The sequence below is a fragment of the Phacochoerus africanus genome, chromosome 5, assembly GCF_016906955.1.
Source record: "Phacochoerus africanus isolate WHEZ1 chromosome 5, ROS_Pafr_v1, whole genome shotgun sequence".
Lineage (NCBI taxonomy): Eukaryota > Metazoa > Chordata > Mammalia > Artiodactyla > Suidae > Phacochoerus > Phacochoerus africanus.
In genome coordinates, this window is record NC_062548.1 from 60,394,174 (window position 1) to 60,415,148 (window position 20,975).

Below are 20,975 nucleotides of genomic sequence, written 5' to 3' on the forward strand. Positions count from 1 at the left end.
ATCATCAGAGTTTTTCCATATTAACAGCTAATTATTATTTTACACATTTAAAACTTTACTGCAGCTCATACAGGAATAGATTTGGCTTAGAAAAATTCTGGCCTGTAATTGAAGTTGAGAGATGTTTCTGAGGAGAGAGATTGATGTTATATTAAGCATCTAGTAAAGCTTTCGTTTAAGACAAGAAAAAAAAATGTAGAAATCCTTCTTAAAATACTGTAAAGAGAACAAGTGAAGCCTTCCAAATATTTTAGTTATAAAACGTGAACTAAATATTAACTATAAGTTGTAGATGGTTTTCAAAGGCTATTAATCTGATAATATTGATCTCAGAATCTGCCCAAAGATAGGCACAGCCTTGGTAACTCTGTGACCCCTTTAACTAAGATACTATTTACAAAGAAATATGGTGCATTTTTTTATTTCAGGTTTAACTTGAGTAAGGTGGCAAAGATAGATTTAAGAACCCTAGAATTCCAAGTCTTCAGAAACAGTGTAAGTATCCAGACTTCATACTGTCCTAAAGAAAAAATTTTATGATATGACCAATGCAAATCTGAAAGAAAAATGTTGGCCGCCCTTAAACTGACTAAAGGGCAAATGACTGAAGAAGTTAGAGCCTTCCAGTAATTATTTTAGAGGCAAAAAAACCAGGAGGAGCAGGTGGGGTTTAGATCACTGTGAGGCGCATTGGGTGGAAGGTCCTGTTTGTGAGCATTAAATGTTAAGCCCATGGTTTATAGCACTAGCTACCAGAACCCCTAAGAATATGTAGATGAGGTATATACTGGTATAGAATTTACTTTTATTAAGCCTGAAAATATTGAGCTTGTCATTTATATCTTTATTTTGGATACTTTTTTTTTTTTTTTTTTGTCTTCTGTCTTTCTAGGGCCACATCCGAGACATATGGAGGTTCCCAGGCTAGGGGTCTGATCAGAGCTATGGCTGCCAGCCTACGCCAGAGCCACAGCAATGCCAGATCCAAGCCACATTTTCGACCTACACCACACACACAGCTCATGGCAGCGCCAGATCCTTAACCCACTGAGTGAGGCCAGGAATTGAACCCGTAACCTCACGGATCCTAATTGGATTCGTTTCCGCTGTGCCATGATGGGAACTCCCATTTTGGATACTTTCTAATAAAATTGTAAGCTCCGTGAATGCCAGACCCCCGGCTAGTGGTATTTATACCCAGCACAGCAGCACACTTAGTTTCCACTCAACGCCTGTTTTTGAGCTGATAATTGTATACATAAACTGCTTTGTTCTAGGACCAAATGTTCTCTCTCACACAGGCCATGCTGAGCAGCCAGTAACCACTCAGGATTATATAGGAACTTGTGTGGGGGTATGGGTCCATCAGGAAATTAGTGCTTGGAATTACAGCCACCTGCAGACTGGCCCAGGTCCCTTGGCCCTTCCCCCGCCCAGCCACCTCTCCTCCATCCTTAGACATCCTGTTCACAGCAGCCCTGCTGGCTGTGAGGCCTGCACACTATTCAGCTGTCTGATTCTCCCTGACTCTTTGTTTACACCCATGTTAACTCTTTTTTCTTTTCCTTTTGATATATAATACCTTATTTCCCAAATCTGTATATAAGCTCCCTGAGGGTTTGTCTTCTATTTATTTATCTTGTTCTCTTCCCATATGAATAATATGAAAGGTGTTGAATGACTGAGAGGAGGAGTCTAGTTAATCCTCCATCTGAATTACTGTGAGTGAAAGCAGTAAATGATCACCTGCATCCTTTCTTTGCTTTGGGCTCTTGCTGAGCACGGGTCACAGTGTCTCAAGTGGCTGCAGGATCCTTCCTGTCACATGGTTGCTCTGCTGCTTCCCACCTGAACAGGAAGTTGGCTCCTAGAATAATCATGGCTTTGTATCTACCAGCTTCTTCACCTTGGCCAAATAAATAAAGGTTTCCAAACTTCAGCTTCCTTTCTTGTAACATGAAGTTAGTAGTTTGTATTTTACAAAGCTTTTGAACAGATTAAACAAACCAACTTAGATCGGTTGCTTCGTACCTAGGAAGCCCTCAGAGATTGTTGATGGGATGAGTCAATCTGTGGCTAACCAGGCAGGAAAAAAGGATTTTCAGTATATCACAGGCACCTAGGATGTGTCAGCATGAGGCTAGGTGCATTCACATTTATAATTTAAAGTAATCATTACACTAGCCAGGCTGAGCTATTACTAACTCATCCCTAAGAAGTAAGCATTTCTTTTGTTCTGTTGGTGGTGGAAAACCAGAGCTCAGGGAGAGGAAGTGACTTACCCAAGTTCATACCTGTGATAACTGACAGGGCCAAATTCCAGTCTGGCGCTCTCAGATCCAGAGCCCTTGGCCGGACCATCGTGACATGTGGTCCTTGCAGGTTAGAAATCACCAATTAGCCTGTCCAACCAGATGTTTTATAGTTCTTGAAATATTTGTTCTTTCCCATAGCTTTGTGTTTTAATCCATAAGGCATATGTTAGCCAAACTTTTATAGAATAGTTTTTTGGTAAGTCTCCTTTTAAGTCAGTCTTCTGTAAGAAAGGCATTTTCAATGTTGTATTTTTTTTTCTGCTGAATAATAGGTAGAACACCAGACTGAAATTGAGAGAGTATCATATTCTAGTCTATTCCCTTCTCTTGGAATCTTTTTTTTGCTTAGCTTTTTCCATCCATAAAAGGCTAAAACATTAAGTTTAAGGTTATCTAGACTCTATATCTAGAAAGTTCAGTAACCTCAAATTCCTTCACTCTGCTTTGATAAGAGAGGAAAAATACAAATAAGAAGTAAATGACCTGGAGTTCCCGTCGTGGCGCAGTGGTTAACAAATCCGACTAGGAACCATGAGGTTGCAGGTTCGGTCCCTGCCCTTGCTCAGTGGGTTAACGATCCGGCGTTGCCATGAGCTGTGGTGTAGGTTGCAGACGCGGCTCGGATCCCTCGTTGCTGTGGCTCTGGCGTAGGCCGGTGGCTATAGCTCCGATTCAACCCCTAGCCTGGGAACCTCCATATGCCGCGGGAGCAGCCCAAGAAATAGCAACAACAACAACAACAAAAAAAAAAAGACAAAAGACAAAAAAAAAAGAAGTAAATGACCTAATGTTTACCTGTTTATCTTACTGAATTTTTAGTGGTACATACAAGATGTGAAACACTGAAGTAGGCACTGTGAGAGTCAGGAAGAGAAATAAGAACACCCTTGATCTCAGAAATTTGTTCTCAATAAGAAAATCCCAGAGTGAGTCTTAGGGTAAGCTTAGTATAAATTCTGTCACAGTTCTCTCTAGTGCTATAAAACTAAGGATCTCAAAATCTTTGGTCTCAGGACTCCTTTTCAATCTGAAAAATAACTAAGGATTTCTGCTTTATCCCAATTGTCAAGGACTCCAAGGAGGTTTTTTTTAATGTGGGTTACATCTGTCAATATTTACCATATTAAAAATTCAAACAGAGATCTTTAAAATATTGATTTAATTCATTTGAAATAATAATAGGAGGGAGTTCCCATCGTGGCGCAGTGGTTAACAAATCCGACTAGGAACCATGAGGTTGCGGGTTCGGTCCCTGCCCTTGCTCAGTGGGTTAACGATCTGGCGTTGCCGTGAGCTGTGGTGTAGGTTGCAGACGCGGCTCGGATCCCGCGTTGCTGTGGCTCTGGCATAGGCCGGTGGCTACAGCTCCAATTCGACCCCTAGCCTGGGAACCTCCATATGCCGCGGGAGTGGCCCAAGAAATTAAAAAAAAAAAAAGACAAAAAAAAATAATAATAATAATAGGAGTTCTCACTGTGGCATAGTGGGTTAAGAATCCAACTGTAGCGGCTCAGGTCTCTGCAAAGGTACAGATTTGATCCCCAGGCCAGCGTGATGCGTTAAAGGATCCGGTATTGCTGTAGCTGCTGCTCAGATTCAGTCCCCAGCCCAGGAACTTACATATGCCATAAAATTTTTTAAAATAATAATAGTAGTAATAATAAACTCTATTTGACATAGATAATATAAAAATGAAAAAATAGATTAAAAAAATATTTTGTGAGAAGATTATACTGTTTTACATTTTTACAGAGCTCCTCAGTGACTCTCTGACCTAATATACAGATAGATTCTCATATTTACCTCTGCATTCAGTCTCATATGATATATTGTTTTGGTTGAAGTATATGACAAATATCTGACCTTACCTGACACATTTATGTAATTGCAAAAAGGAATATCTTAATTGCTTCTTTAGTTAATTATAGCACTACATCAGTCATTTGGAAACTATTAGTTCACTAAGATAGGCAGAGCTTCCAAATGTTGACACAGTTCATTTTGCAAATCCAGAAAATCATATTCATTCCTTTGATCACCAGTCTCATCAGGGAATTCATTAACTATTGGGAAGCTCTTAAACTCATAGAGCCAAAATTCTAAATTTTGCTCAAATGCTCAAATTTTACCATGGGTGGAATTCCCATCGTGGCTCAGTGGTTAACAAATCCTAATAGGAACCATGAGGTTTCCAGTTCAGTCCTTGGCCTCGATCAGTGGGTTAAGGATCTGGCATTGCCATGAACTGTGGTGTAGGTTGCAAACACGGCTTGGATCCCCCGTTGCTGTGGCTCTGGCATAGGCCAGCGATTACAGCTCCAATTAGACCCCTAGCCTGGGAACCTCCATATGCCACAGGTGCAGCCCTAGAAAAAGACAAAAAAAAAAAATTTACCATGGGCAACAGATTCTTCCATTGCTTTCCTTAAAGGAATAGAGGCACTTCAGTTTCTTGAAAATGTCGACTAAATACCTCAGACTGAATAACCATATGCTGTCCTCAGTTTTTCAAGTATAAATGGATTTGTTGAGAAAGGAGCTTAGTTCAGTTGATGTCTCAAATGATAGCTCTTCAAGACAACATGGTACCCCAGAATGCAGCAGGAAGGACTGCTTTTTATTTTCTTTTTTATAAATAAAACATGGGGTGCCACTCTATTCATTTCTTCCCTTTGGCCATGCCTAAAGAAGTTCCCAGACTAGGGTTGAGATTTAATAAGCTTAATATTTATTACTGCTTAATCAGTAACTCTTTTTTTTTTTTTTTCTTAACTGCAAGTGCATGGCAGTGAAGAAGACAGTAGGTACTAGGGAAGTTTGATAACACTGCTTTGCCTCTAGCAAAGGGGTCAGCAGTTTTAGCCACAGTTGCTTTAGCTAACCATCACTGCAAATGTCAACACAGTGAAAAAGGCAGAGAGCATCTGTTGATGTTATGAAAATTGTTTTGACACCTACAAAGACTTATGAGCTCCCTAGGGATCTGTGAATCAGTCTTTAAGAACCACTGCTTACTGGAGTTCCCATCGTGGCTAGCGGAAACAAATCTGACCAGCATCCATGAGGAGGCAGGTTCAATCCCTGGCCTTGCTCAGCGGGTTAAGGATCTGATGTTACCATGAGCTGTGGTGTTGGTTGCAGATGTCGCTTGGATCTGGCGTTGTTGTGGCTGTGGTGTAAGCCAGCAGCTACAGCTCTGATTTGACCCCTAGCTTGGGAACCTCCATGTGCCACAGGTGCTGCCCTATAAAGACAAAAAAACAAGCAAAAACCACCACAAAAAAAATTATTGAGAATTATTGAGGGTCTTAGTGATATCCCTGAGGCAACAGAAGTGGCCATAGAAAAGGCAAAAGGACAAAAAAATTAAAAAATTTTTAAAAAATTGACTGTCAGGTCATATTTTGGTTATTAAACTAAGCTATTTTTTGAACTTGAAATGATCAAGTGTTTATGAAACAGTAGTTACGGATTTAGCTTTCAAAACAAAATTCAAAGATAGATTCATATGAATTGGAAATATATCTACAAATAAAAAATGCAAAGCAACCTTAAGACCCTCTGGCTGACACCCTCCCTAGGGGAGGGGCAGGAAAGCTGTGACTGGCAGTGGGGGCAGCAGCAGTGGGCTGGCGGGGTGCTGGGTGTTGGTCACACAGCTGTGTGCTTTGTGCTAACACACTGAGCTGGTCCTCTCTCAAGCTTTTGTCCTTTTCCATTTGCATGTCATATTTCCAAATTTAAAAATTAAAAGATCTATACGGGAGAACAAATGCTTAATACAAACATCAAGTATTTGGTGACCCAGAGAACGAAGCCCCTTGTTATGCAGGATATAAAGGGTTGTCACTGGCTGTCCAGCTCAGTCATGACCAGCCAGACACTGCCCAGCTCCCCTGTGCCTAAATCATCAGGGATAAAATTGTTTCTGGAAGTTACATTGTGGCTCAGCAGATTAAGAACCCAACTAGCATCCACGAGGATGTGGGTTCAATACCTGGCCTTGCTCATTGGATTAAGGATCTGGCCTTGCTGCAGGCCGCAGCATAGGTCACAGATGAGGCTTGGATGCCACATTGCTGTGGCTGTGGCGTAGACCAGCAGCTGCAGCTCTGATTCAGCCCCTAGTCCAGGAACTTCTATATGCCACAGGTATGACCCTAAAAAGAAAAAAAAAAAAATTAGTTCTGTACTTAGTGAATTCGAGAAATTAATCCTAGCTGTGAATGGGGTGAAGGGGAAAACATTTTTCCAACAATATACTAATTTCTCTTATTTGTTTACCCAATGATTCAAGGCTCATCCACTGCAAAGTTCAACAGGATTTACAGAGGGCCTCTCCCGCCAGTTAATTTTAAACCTAATTTTAAAACCTGGAGAAAAGAAATCCATCAAAGTAAGGTTTACTCCACTTCACAACAGAACTGTTTCTTCCCTAATCATAATCAGGTATGTTCTGTGATCTAAGTATGAGTTGATTTTTTTACTACTTACTTGATTTGTTTCAGTATGAGTTTGTATATATGATTTGTGAAATACGGTATTCATTCTGTCCAAAATACATACACACACACACCTGACGCCTGATGAAACATATCTTTGTGACTATGTTCTTAGCTGAAAGACCTGACAAGTGTCTTACTTTATCCTGAGTGACTCTTAAAAATAAAAATTCTTGCTCTTCTCTGTATAAGTGTCTTCAAATTTCTGAAGTGTAAATGTTTTAACTCAAATTTATTGAGTCAATTTCTATATGGTTTATAAAGTAACGGTAAAAATTATAGGCCCAAAGTATGTGCAGATTTAATGGGAGGAAAATCTGTGGTTCTTGTTCTCACATAGAAATAACCTGACTGTGATGGATGCTGTAATGGTCCAAGGACAAGGAACAACCGAGAACTTAAGGGTGGCCGGCAAGCTTCCGGGTCCAGGGAGTTCCTTACGCTTTAAAATCACAGAAGCATTATTAAAAGATTGTACAGATAGTGAGTATTCCTAACAGATCCAAGGGCACAAATTTCAGCATTTGTTTTCAACAACATAATTTTTTTTAATGTATTTCTGTGTGTGCACACGTGTATGTTAGTGATGGAGACTTAAGATTTTAACATCTTTCAGAGTTGTTTGGTTTGGATCTTGGAAGATACAGTGTCGGTAGTCATCCCTTGCCTTTGAGGATTCACTCTGCATGTGAAAAATAAAGCGTAATTAGACTGTTGCCATCTAAAGTGACTTAACAGAGTGGTGTGCTTCCTGATGAGATCTGTTATGGCTGATCTCTTTGGCCTGAGGAGCTGGTTCATAATATCTGGGATACATTCATAAAGAATGTCTTAGCATCACTTGGCCCTGGGGCACAGGATAGCAAGATTTATACTCACTCTTCATTTTTTTTCCTTTAGGTTTGAAACTAAGAGAACCAAATTTCACATTGAAAAGAACATTTAAAGTAGAGAATACAGGACAACTTCAGATTCATATAGAAACCATCGAAGTCAGTGGGTACTCTTGTGAGGGATATGGCTTTAAAGTCGTCAATTGTCAAGAGTTTGCACTAAGCGCCAATGCCTCTAAAGACATAATCATATTGTAAGTATTTTCTCATAAGATAAAGAATCACTTCTGTGTACTAGAGTTGTTTGTTTTCCATTTGATCTTTTGGTTATTTCTTCATGTGTTTGTTTTCAAAATTGTGAAACTCCCTGTATCTCCAAAGTGGATCAGGTAATCTTAGAAACCACTTTCAAAATTTTCAGGGTTGTGTAGGAAACTGACTATAAGCTCAGTCTCTGCACCAGAGCAGACTCCTGTGTCACACTCTGCAGTTTTTCCATGTTTTACAGTGTATACAAATGCATGATACTTTGGTCTCAAGGCAGATTTAATGCCTTCATTGGTAGTGGTTGGCAACGTATTTTAACAGTTGATGGCTTGCTATGTTACAGTTTACGTAATAAAATGTAACCTCTGTCCCATTAAATGAATGGTAATTTCATGATCTTCGATGGCCATTTACTTAATAAGTAACTTTATTACTCCCTGTAAGAGAGAGCTTACACTTGGCACCTGAAGGTACAGTGAGGAATAAGACCTTTCCTCAAGGGCAGATCATGTGGTTGGGGAGCATACAGTTAACAGAAGAAAAAGAAAATAATTGGGGCAGAAGGCAGTATTGCAGGAGATATGAATATCAGTAGGACAAGGATGGTTTCCTTTTTTTTTTTTAAAGGGCCGCGCCTGGGGCATATGCAAGTTCCCAGACTAGGGGTCAAATCAGAGCTGCAGCTGCCATAGCCACAGCAACACGGGATCTGAGCCACATCTTCGACCTACGCCACAGCTCACGGTGAGGCCAGGGATCTAACCCGAATCCTCATGGATCTTAGTCAAGTTTGTTTCCGCTGAGCCACAATGGGAACTCCCAAGGGTAGTCTTCTTTAAAAAATAATAATAATAATAATAAGGCCTTATTGAGAATGTATTGTGCAAGAAGAGTGTGATTTAAATAAAGGAGAAGGGAGGAAGGAAGGGTAAGATGCTCAGAGAATGTTTTCCAAATGAATAATTAGAGGAAGTTGATTCTTGTTTTCTTTTTAAGTAACTTGTCCAGTTATCCACAGAATATAGTTGTTTTTGTTATTAACCTCATGGAACAATGGTTTGTCCATCTTAAAATGAGCAGATTGAAGAAAAAGTATCAAGCTCTAAACTTTTATGTTCTGTTTCAAAGGCATTCTATTTAAACTGCTTGCAGTATATTTTTAAAGCATAGTCTCACAGCCATCATTCTGTTTTAGGTTTACTCCTGATTTCACAGCTTCTAGAGTTATTCGTGAACTGAAGTTTATAACAACCAGCGGCTCAGAATTTGTATTTGTGTTGAATGCATCCCTTCCTTACCATATGTTAGCAACCTGTGCAGAAGCCCTGCCCAGGCCCAACTGGGAGCTGGCTCTGTACATCATCATCTCAGGAATAATGAGGTACTTGTGTCTTCTTTCGAGGTTGGTATTTAGGCATCACTTGATACTGTCATGTGCCCACTATGTGCCAGCCACTGTTCTGAGTGCCAGGGATCCAGCAACAAACAAAACAGACAGACCTCTCTAGTCAAGTTTACATACAGCATTGGAAGCAGTAAGAACTGAACCCTTCTTGGGTGGCCAACACAATACACCAAAGTCTTTTCTCCCTTTGATATCTGTTGTACAAAGTAAGTACAGGTTAATTTCTCAAAGAGAAAAAAACACTCATAATTTACCAGGTAAAGTTACTTGGTCTGGGCGTATGTAATTTACTCAGCATAATAGTTTAGTCTTCTTGAATCATACCTAAGTAAAATGAAACTAATAAGAAATATTTTTTAAACCCTTAGCTTCCTCATCTTTTTTTTCAATATATTGCTTGATATATATTCTGAGCATGAGATATGCTCACCTCCGAATTAATTTACATAGTTACCTCGCACATCGTTCAAGGGAAGAGAGTTGACCTAGTGAGTTAGAACTAAAAGACAGGAGCTTCTTCTTAGTAAAAGGAAAAGTGTCCTCCAGTGTCAGTTCTGATGCAAATATTTCTTCCATAGATGCCTCCATGTAAGTTGGCATTCAAGAAAAGTCAGTATATAGATTTTCATCCACAGTGCTTTTTTGCCTTGTCACAGGCATCTTGTTTTTTTATATCATTATACTTATACCAAGTAACTCTGCCTTTAAGATCAGATTTTGTTACTCTTGCACTAACAAATGAACCCTGATTCTCCACTTTCTGTACCCCTGCAGTGCACTATTTCTTTTGGTAATTGGAACAGCCTATTTAGAAGCTCAAGGAATTTGGGAGCCGTTTCGAAGGCGACTATCCTTTGAGGCCTCAAACCCGCCCTTTGATGTGGGAAGACCATTTGATCTCAGGAGAATCGTTGGTATTTCATCTGAAGGAAAGTATGTTCACCTGCTGGAAATATATTCTCTAATATGCATAGATTTGGCCAATGTAATTAAACAAATACGTTTCTTTTCATCTTTACTCAGGAAAAAAAATCTTAGTGATACTCTGTGCGTAGCTCTCAGTTACTAAGAACTCACAGCAAATAACACGTTTTTATTTTGTTGATGAGGATCAATGGTTCGATTCCTAAATTTTCAAATAGAACAGACCCATTAGAATTGTGGAAAGTGTCCTATTTCTTGCTGTGTTTTCCTTAGGGTAGTTCCTCTTTTTGGTGGCTGTACTAATGAAATAATTTTTTAATCTTAGCATTTTGAAGGTTGCTATTACTGATCTGCAGTTGGTTCTTTTTTCAGCTTGAACACACTCAACTGTGACCCTGGTCACAGTCGGGGGTTCTGCGGAACAAGCGGCTCAGCATCCCGACCCAGTGCAGGGGCTCACAAGCAGTGTGGCCCTTCAGGCCACCCGCACGGCAGCCACAGCAATAGAAACTCAGCTGACGTGGAAAACGTCAGGGCCAAAAACAGTGCAAGCACCTCTAGCAGGACTAACGCCCAGTCGGCTAGCAAAGCGAGCCCCCTTGTCTTAGAATCCAGCACAGTGGCCCAGGGCCACACAGCAGGCAGAAAATCCAAAGGGGCCAAACAGAGCCAGCATGGCAGCCAGCACCACGCCCATGGCCCGCTGGAGCAGCATTCGCCACCGCAGCCGCCACCACCAGTGCCTCAGCACCAGGAGCCACAGCCTGAGAGGCTGTCCCCCGCACCCCTTGCCCACCCTCCCCACCCAGAACACCCCAGCAGCGCACGGCACAGCTCCGAGGACTCAGACATCACCAGTCTCATAGAAGCCATGGACAAGGACTTCGACCACCATGACTCCCCGCCCCTAGAAGTGTTTACAGAGCAGCCGCCATCGCCACTGTCCAAAAGCAAAGGTAAGCCTGTGTTCTCAGGCCAGGAGAGCGTGATGTGTGAGGGGAAGCTGGGGGAGCCTAATGGGCTGTTGCCGTTATAGTGATGGTGATAGCTAATTTAGCAGGTGTTCTGGCTCACATTCATCTCTATTATTGGACTTCACCTTTTCCATATCAAGATGCAAAAACAGGTATCCCTTTACCATCAAAGATACTATATTTCTTAGATGACTTAACCATGTTCAGGAATTTATTGGACAGCTCATGTTTTCCTTTCCAACTGCCTATGATTACTGTGTTATTGTGGTGGGTTGAACTTTTTTTTTGTTAAAGTAATTTTTTAAACGGTGTAAAATGAAGATCATCTACGTTTTAACTCAAAAATTGGATTTCTGCACAACCTATGCAGCAGTTGGCAAACTACAGCCAGTGGTCATCACTGCTTTTTGTAAATAAAACTTTATTGGAACCCAGCCATACCCATTCGTTACCCATTCGTTACATGCTGTCTGTGGCTGCTTTTGTGCTGTGGCAGCAGAGTTGAGCAGCTGCAGTAGACATTCTGACTATCTCACAGTTTGTGGGGCACTGGGTCCCGCTTAGATATCTACACGACACACACAGAGGAGGCTTAGAACTTCCAACATCCAAAATGTGAAAAACAGTAAGTGGCCTCTGGCTATATTTCAGTTTATTCCCTTTACAGCCTGAACTTGTTTGCATCTTCCTTTCTCTCCTGTGACAGCTGTGTCTGTATGTTACTCTAAGCCTCATCAGGCACCTCCCTCACTGATGTACCAAGGATTTTTTGCCTTTGGATTACACAGGGGACAAGGAACTTGGCAGCCCTAAGAGAGCTAAAGAAGCATCAGAAGAAACCTGACATTCCCAAGTCCACTTTTCTTTTCGAGAATTTTTAGTTCTAGGGATCTGAAGGCTAGCTCCATAGAGTCTTCTTATAACTTGCATTTGGATTTATAAAACAGGAAAATGTCTTGAATATTATTTAACTTCTTCCACAGAAATCTTTTTTTATTGTTATTATTAATAGAGCTTATAGATTTTAGGGTACTTTTTATATTAATATTAAATGAGTTCCCATCATGGCTCGGTGGTTAACGAATCCGACTAGGAACCATGAGGTTGCAGGTTCGATCCCTGGCCTTTCTCAGTGGGTTAAGGACCCGGTGTTGCCATGAGCTGTGGTGTAGGTTGCAGACGCAGCTCGGATCCTGCATTGCTGTGGCTGTGGTTTAGGCTGGCGGCTGCGGCTCCAATTCATCCCCAGCCTGGAAGCCTCCATATGCCACGGGAGCGGCCCTAGAAAAGATAAAAAATAAATAAATAAATGAATGAACACTTAAAGTTCCTCTTTTTAATTAGATCCAGTTACATAGTGAGTTTTTCCCTTATTGAGAGCATGAATAAACATGTATCACCTTTTCTTGCTGCAAAGAGAGGCTTTGGCAGTCAAGGTGAATATCCCATTGCTTGTCTAAGATAGCCCTCTAACATCAGTACAATAGGCCTGTTTTTATTTTCACGGTCATTCATCTAGAACATAAATTTTAAAATTAAAAAAAAATGTTTTTAAATTTTCACAGTGGTCCTAGAGTTGACCTCCTAAAAGATATTTAATGATAGAGCATGGGTACCACGTTGTTAGTGATTCTTGAGCCCATGAGAAGACAGTGATTATCAGCTTCACATGAGCAGCCACTCGTTATCCTTCCCACCACTGCTGTTTGGAAAGAAGGAAGGAGCCATATCTTTATTTTTTTTTTTTCAATAAGTGTTGTTATTGAAGTATAACATACATAGAGAAAACCAGTCTTTTAAATGCACTTGAAAAGGTGGGCACTGATCTTGGGGTTGCAACCTAGTGCTATATCATAAAACCATAGGCGTTTAGCTGGGTAGATCCTTTATAATCTCTCTGGAGCTTAGCCCAGCGCCCCTGCTAAACTAGTCATCATGTTTACATTAAATATGAGCCTGCCCTTTTCAGAAGCGCCCTTTTCTCTCCCCAGCCCTTCCCTACACCTCAAAGAAATCTCTGTAGTGAGTTTAGGTAGTGTCTAGCTTTTGAAGGCTGGTCACAAGCACCCTGTTTAAATGGGACCTCCAGTCACCTCTCTGGTCATCCCTGCAGCCACTGTTCGGCATGGAGGGGAGGACCAGAAATGGCCTGTCTTCATAGCTGGCCCAGCCAGGACTCTGCAGCTGCACAGTTGGTAGATTTGATACTTCGGTGGTTTCTCCTCCTGTGAGACCTGAGCCCTGGGAACTGGACAGAGGCCATTGCTGGGTTGATAGCTAAAACCTGAGAAAGCTCTGGACTGGTGCAGCCGTTTTCAGTCTCTACACTAACTGCAGAAACAGTGGAATCTGCCGCCACCTCGTTTCTGCCATTGGCAGTCTAGGATGTGGCATTATGGGGGGAGGGAGAGGCAGAGTGGTGTGGGGTCGCAAGGTCAGGCTCCACTCTCAGGCAGTTCCAGATCAAATCCTGGCTGTGCTGCTTAGTAACATTGTTACCTTTAAAGGGGAGCAAAGAGCTGCTACTTTGCATGGTAGAGTGTAGGTGCTCCTGTGGCTTTTAGGGCAGGAAATGGTGCTGTCCCCAGCCTGCTGACTTGCAGGTGGCTGTGGAACCTCCCAACAGGAATGTCTGCTTGGAAGCTGGTCTTAGCAGAGCTCCAAGAACAGAATCCTGAGGGCAAGGCCAGCAAGAAGAAAGCCAGCAGACAGCGTGACAAGAAGCAAGTAGGAGGTGTGGTTAGCATGTCCCAGCCAGGCCAGAGCAGAGCTAGAGCCGAGCTCCACGGAGCCTGGCTGTTGGACGTTACTCAACCTTGGCAGGAATAGCCTTGTCAGAGAGATGGAACTAGAAGCCAGGTTACAGTAGCTTAGAGAGGACCCTTCATACCAGCTTGTTACCAGTGGCATCTCTGAGCATGTGTGAGGGGCCAGTGAGTAAAGGGGGAGGGGGTGACTCTCTAATATGTGGTTTCCATGTTCTTTGATTTTTAACCAGCAAAAAGGATGCACATATTGTGTGGTAGTATTTTCAATAAAAAAAAAAAAAAATGGGGGAAAGCGGTGCTTAAAAAATATCTACAGGTCAAGGGAAAAACAGCTGGCATAGCTGAGAGCCGTGGTGTTTGTCAGCCCTTCCTAATGTTCCAGACACAACTTGCATGCCTCGTGCACCTTGGGATGGGCATTTCCAGTCCCATTGAAACCGGTCTAAGGAAGGTTACATCAGGTAGATGGGGAGCCCACACCAAGACCGACCCTACCCCTCAGCTCATCACCACACTTCACCACCTCCCTCACAAGGAGGAGAAGCAAAGAGATGTTTATACAACCAAACGCCCAAGGAGGTGGGTGTGAGGAGCCCCAGCTCAGCACATTAGAAAAGGGCTCGATTTCCACAGGTGTGTGGATGCAGGTGCATCGTAGAATTGGAGACTGAAGGGGAAGCGGCAGGGGAGAAACACAACCCAGAGGAAGTTTGGAATAATCACATTAGCTAACTGAGATTCCGTAGGCTGGGGTCTGTGGGGCCTGGAAGCAGACCTGCAGAGCAGCCCCTCAGGCAGCACGGGTGACCCGCCAGGATCCCTGGGCCTTCCTCACGCTTATGTCGTTCTCTGTCGCACTCTCAGGCCAGGGGGTGGTGGGAGTTCTGCGGGACAGGGGCAGCAGAAAGAGCCGGGGATGGGAGGGTCATGCGGGTGTTGGCAGGTGATGAGGGATGTGCTGAGCTGCCTGTAATTAGCAGGACCTTAACCCAGAAGGGACCTCACAGGCAAGGAGGACGTGGACAAGTCAAGGGCGGGGGGTGGGGAGCCCAAGGAGTGAGGGGACCAAGGAGGAGGCGTGAGGCTTTAGGGTTTCAGAGAAAAAGCAGTTCTGGGCAAGAACAGGTCCTCACGTGCAGCCCCGGAAACTGGACGTGGGGTGTGATGGAGGCGAAGCCCATCAGCAGCAGCGAGGCTGCAACCCTGGAGACCCGCGGTCTCTTCTGCAACACTCGGGAGCCTCATGTGTTGAAATCCGGGTTTTCAGAAAGGCATACGATGTGTGTGCCATGTGACTCTTGACCCTAAAGTAGGTTCATGTCAGTTCAGTTTTGGTTTTGCTACAAAAGAGTTTACTCACCCTGTTTTGTTTCTAAATGAGTTGGGAATAAAAAGCTTTGAAAACATTTTGGATTTCAGAGTGATTGACCTTCCCCCTGGTCTGGCCCAGGCCTGAGCTGGGGACGTCTGAGAGTCAGTGCCAGGCTCCTGGGTGAGGACCAGGAGGAGTGTCAGTGCTGCAGTGTGTGTGGAGGGTCCCTGGCCTGGATCTGACCATCACCTCTCCTGCCTCCTGAGCCTCCAGCCAAGAGAAGAGACAGACTAGATTTAGAGCCAGAATTTAAAATCTACCCTGAAGTTCTCTTCCTCCAAGGCAGGGCATCTGCTACATACTGGTGGAGACTGAGGCTTGGCTGATAAGCCTTCTGTTCTCACCTCTAAAACTACATATTGTCCCTCAGGCAAAGGTAATTAGCCCAAGAGTAAATCTGACTCGATTCACCTAACACAGGCCTAGAAGCTGGAGTGTGAGCAGAGAAAAGGTCATGTATTGGCTCTAGGGAGCAGGGCCTCTGAGGTCAGGGACAGGAAGCTCCGTGGCTGACCCACATAGAAGAGAGGGTATTGGGCAAGTCTTCTAAGGCCTGCTCCCCAAAGCTGAGGTCCAGGAATCGACAATAATGACATCGCTAAGAGCTTTTAAAAAGGTGAAATCTTGGGCCCCACCCCAGGCCGCTGATCAGATTCTCTATTCAGCAGTCTTGGTAGGTGATTGGGATCGGCTGTGTCAAGCTCTTGTAGCCCCACCCACTAGTGGAATGTAGCCAGTAAAAGTCTGGGAGGTGGGCACTGGGCCCACCTAGTGGGTTTGGGGCAGGCAGGAATTGCCCTTAAAGTCTTGGAGAGAAGTGCGTAAGTGGGAAGACAGAAGCTCTGCTCTCCCAACATTGAGTTGTAGTGTGTTTGCTCTTGAATATCCATGATAATTTATTTCTAGAATAAACAAATCAAAGTTCTCATTGCATGTAATACTTCTACGAAAACCCTAAGTAATTGAACTCTATATGCTACATAAAGTTGGTTGTGCAGCCTTTTTGTCTGAGTCCCGCGTACCTTATTGGTTCTGGTTAGAGCTGCATACAGTGTGTACAGCTTTCTCAGGGTACAGGAAAAGCTGGAACAGAAGAGAGTATGGATCTACTGACAGACTTATTAATTCCTTTCCTGGGATAGATGTAAAATTTTTTCACTTAATAAGAATTCTTGGGGGTTCCATCATGGCTCAGCAGAAATGAATCTGACTAGCATCCATGAGGATGCAGGTTCGATCCCTGGCCTTACTCAGTGGGTTAAGGATCCTGCCTTGCTGTGGCAGTGGTGTAAGTGGGCAGCTGCAGCTCCAATTTGACCCCTAGCCTGGGAACTTCCACATGCCGCGGGTGTAGCCCTAAAAAGACAAAAAATATTCTCTTCTACCTTCTTCTGGGCTAAACCAGTATCTTTGCCATCTAAGCACAGAACAAAATAATGCGATAATAGCTGTAAATTTTTGGAAACAATATTCACTTTAACATAACTCCTTAAGCATTTTCTTCATGTGCATCTTTTGGTACATTTTAGGTTGTCACACTCATATTGAGGTATCATTTCAGAACAAATAGGGGGAAATAAACTCAATGTGACCAGTACTGACTCAAAGGAATCATGTGTTGGTCAGTGTGGTCTGGTGGCCTCACTTAGACCTTTTAAACAGGCAGAAGATGAGGAGAAAAACAAAATCCTGCCAGAATGGGTAATTCTCTAGAGGTTGTCCTGAATCTCCAGTCAGGTGTTGTTACAGTCCTGGCCTGGCTTAGGTCCACAGCCACTAGGCTTGCACTCGTTCAGGGAAACTGCTAGTGGCTGACACTGCTCTGAAGCAGTTTCTATGGGTGGAGACTAAGTGACATGATTTTTTTTTCCCCTAAATTTTTCTTTTATTTTTACACATATAAGAAAGAAATGAGCTATGAGAGCTAGCCTTCTTTTCTATTTTAACATTATTTTTATTTTTTTTTCCCACTGTACAGCATGGGGACCAAGTTACACATACATGTATACATACCTTTTCCTCTCATTGTTGTGTTGCGATATAAGTATCTAGACATAGTTCTCAATGCTACACAGCTGAATCTCATTGTAAATCCATTCCAACAACAATAGTTTGCATCCGATAACCCCAAGCTCCCTATCCCTCCCACTCCCTCCCTCTTCCCCTGGGCAGCCACAAGTCTGTTCTCCCAAGTCTGTGATTTTCTTTTCTGTGGAAATGTTCATTTGTGCTGTATATTAGATTCCAGTTACAAGTGATATCATATGGTATTTGTCTTTGTCTTTCTGACTTACTTCACTCAGTATGAGAGCCCGTGGTGGCTCAGTGGTTAGCGAATCTGATTAGTAACCATGAGGTTGCGGGTTCAATCCCTGGACTCGCTCAACGGGTTAAGGATCTGGCATTTCCGTGAGCTGTGGTGTAGGTCACAGATGTGGCTCAGATCCTGCGTTGCTGTGGCTCTGGCATAGGCTGGCAGCTACAGCTTGGATTTGTCCCCTAGCCTGGGAACCTTCATATGCTGCAGGTGCGGCCCTAATAAGTGACATGATTTAAAGTTATCCTGCCCAAAGGAGTGATTTCAGATTGCTTTGTACACTTGTTAGTGAAGACTTAAAGAAGTAAATGAGTAGGACACATTTTATAAATTGATAATTCCTATTTTTGCCTACATTTAAAATGATGAGAGGTTGTTTGAATGATTAAAGCAAATCTAAAACAGTAAGAGACAAAAAGTAGTTCTTGATGTTTCATCTGTTTTTAATTATGATAGTGCAATCTCAACGAAAACCTAGAATGAAGTTAGTTTTATTACCACTAATTGTTAAATTGAGCTGCACACCTTCTGGTGGTTGAGGCCAAAGGAAAGCATTGTTACATAGTTCTCCTGCAGGAAAAGGAAGCGTGAGGGTTCATCTGAAAAAACCAACTTTGTTGACATTGAATTCCTGCTGAAGAGTCTGAGGACACTGAGTGATAGAACAGATATTGTCTTTGTTGCCCAGGGTATGGGACTGTTCTTTACACAGATGCCTCATATTAGCCTGAATATGAAATCTTAGCTCCTCTTTTGTGTCACTCCTCTTTGATGTACACCCAGCCTCCCCACACACACACCAGTTGCGGTGACTATGGGTGTGTATATAGTTACCTGATAAGGGTCAGAACATCATTCAGTGAAGATGCTGGACCCGTCCACAGTGGATGGTGCTCAGTCACAGATCTTAGTGGCTGGGCTTCTGTTCTTGTACCCACTCAGGTTAGCCCCAAGGGGCCCTGTGGGTAGGGACAAATGGTTTTTGTCAACAGAGTTTGGAATCCATTCTATTATTAGGAAATAAATACTTAATTAGGTTTTAAAAGTAATGAAGTGATTTCATTCTGACCATTTATTTGTATAGCTGTGGCTTCCAAATTTGAGACCAGTTTTTTTTAATCTCTTCCAGCCCTTTCCTATTTATTAATGAGGTTTCAGATGATTTTAAATAAAGAGTATTTATGCATGTAATGCCTCTCATCCAGTGACCTGAGCGTGATAAAAACATATGATTTCAGGTGAGAAATGTATTGCATGGGGAATTAATGTTGGCCATGCTGGAACGTTGGAAGTTCTCTCGGCCTGACTGTTAGACCTTCAGAATCTGGGAAATCCAAGGGCTCGTGGGGCTAGAGCAAGATAGGCTCCTTGCCTTTTGCTGGGGTGGAGCAGAGTGCTGGGTGCTCAGCGTGGGTGGGGGCTGTTGTAATTAAACCAACTGCCCCATCTTCTGCTCAAACAAAGGCTACTCAATTTTTGAGACTTAATATTTCCAGTTACGGTATGAAATCTAATACCTCCTGGAATCAATGTGAAAGGAAATGATGAAATCACATTCCTAAAAGTCAGCCATAACTTTGCTTATTCTTTTTCTATATACATTATTTTCTTTATATTTTCCATCCCAGTCTGTCTCAGGAGATCAGATAGAGTTCCCTGTGCTATACTATAGGTCTTACTGTCTATCCACTCTAAACATAATAGTTTGCATCTCCTAAGCCCATGCTCCCAGTACATCCCACTCCTTCCCCCCTCCCCCTTGGCAGCCACAAGTCTGTTCTCTGTGTCTGTGAGTCTGATTCTGTTTTATAGAGAGGATTATTTGTGCCAAGATTTAGATTCCACATATAAGTGATATCATATGGTAATTGTGTTTCTCTCTCTGACTTAACTTCACCTAGTATGAGAATCTCTAGTTGCTTCCGTGTTGTTGGAAATGGCATTATTTCGTTCGTTCTTATGGCTGAGTAGTGTTCCATTGTGTATGTGTACCACGTCTTAATCCATTCATCTGTTATTGGACATTTAGGTTGTTTCCATGTCTTGGCTCTTGTGAATAGTGCTACTGTGAACATAGGGGTACGTGTATCTTTTTTTATTACAGTTGATTCACAATGTACATGTTTCGTTTTTAAGTATAGTTTTGTCCAGATACAAGCCCAAGAGTGGGATTGCTGAATTTTCATATGTATTCAGTTTTCTGAGGATCCTCTATAGTGGAGTTCCATTCCCACTAACAGTGTAGGAGGGTTCCCTTTTTTCCACACTCTCTCTGGCATTTGTTATGTGGCCATTCTGACCAGTATGCGGTATTACCTCATTGTAGTTTTGATTTTAATTTCTCTAATAATTAGTGATGGAAAGTCTTTTTTTCATGTGCCTGTTGGCCACCTGTATGTCTTCTTTGGAGAAATGTCTTTTAGATCTTCTGCCTTTTTTTCGGTTGAGTTGTTTGTTTTTTTGCAGTTGAGTTGTCTGAGGTGTTTGTATATTTTGGAGATTCAGCCCTTGTCAAGTTTCATCATTTGCAACTATTTTCTCCCATTCTGTAGGTTGTCTTTTCATTTTTTATTGTTGTTGTTTGGGGTCTTTTTGTTTATTTGTTGGTTTTGTGCTCTCCTTTGCTGTGCAAAAAGTTGTGTAAGTTTGATTCTATCCCGTTTGTTTGGTTTTTGTTTTTATTTCTGTTGCCTTGAGAGACTAACCTAAGAAACATTTGTATGGTTGATGTCAGAGAATGTTTTTTCTATGTTCTCTTCTAGGAATTTTATGGTATCTTGTCTTTTTTTTGTCTTTTCTAGGGCCGCACCTGTGGCATATGGAGGTTCCCAGGCCAGGGGTCTAATTGGAGCTGTAGCCACCGGCCTACACCAGAGCCACAACTATGTGGGATCCGAGCTGCGTCTGCGACCTACACCACAGCTCACAGCAACACTGGACCCTTAACCCACTGAGAGAGGCTAGGGATTGAACCTGCCACCTCATGGATCCTAGTCAGATTCATTAATCACTGAGCCACGATGGGAACTCCTGTGTCTTGTCTTTAAATCTTTAAGCCATTTTGAGTTTATTTGGGGGTGTGGTGTGAAGGTGTGTTCTAATTTCATTGATGGATATACAGCTGTCCAACTGTCCCAGCACTCACATGCTAAAGAGACTGTCTTTTTCCTAATTTATAGTCTTGCCTCCTTTGTTGACGATTAATTGACCATAGGTATGTGGGCTTATTTCTGGGCTCTCTATTCTGTTCCATTAATTGGTATGTCTGTTTTTGTACCAATACCACATTGTTTTGGTT

At 42.5% G+C, this 20,975-nt stretch overlaps 1 protein-coding gene across 6 annotated transcripts in view; it reads left to right on the forward strand.

The window, feature by feature from the left end:
- Positions 1 to 20,975, forward strand: part of TMEM131 (transmembrane protein 131) — a 191,104-nt gene that overhangs the window by 150,238 nt on the left and 19,891 nt on the right. For all 6 annotated transcript variants that reach the window (XM_047781503.1, XM_047781501.1, XM_047781502.1 and 3 more), the window contains 7 exons: positions 429 to 495; positions 6,613 to 6,764; positions 7,158 to 7,300; positions 7,718 to 7,904; positions 9,113 to 9,298; positions 10,097 to 10,255; positions 10,619 to 11,202. In XM_047781503.1, the coding sequence (XP_047637459.1) occupies positions 429 to 495; positions 6,613 to 6,764; positions 7,158 to 7,300; positions 7,718 to 7,904; positions 9,113 to 9,298; positions 10,097 to 10,255; positions 10,619 to 11,202 (1,478 nt within the window). The remainder of the gene's footprint in view (positions 1 to 428; positions 496 to 6,612; positions 6,765 to 7,157; positions 7,301 to 7,717; positions 7,905 to 9,112; positions 9,299 to 10,096; positions 10,256 to 10,618; positions 11,203 to 20,975) is intronic.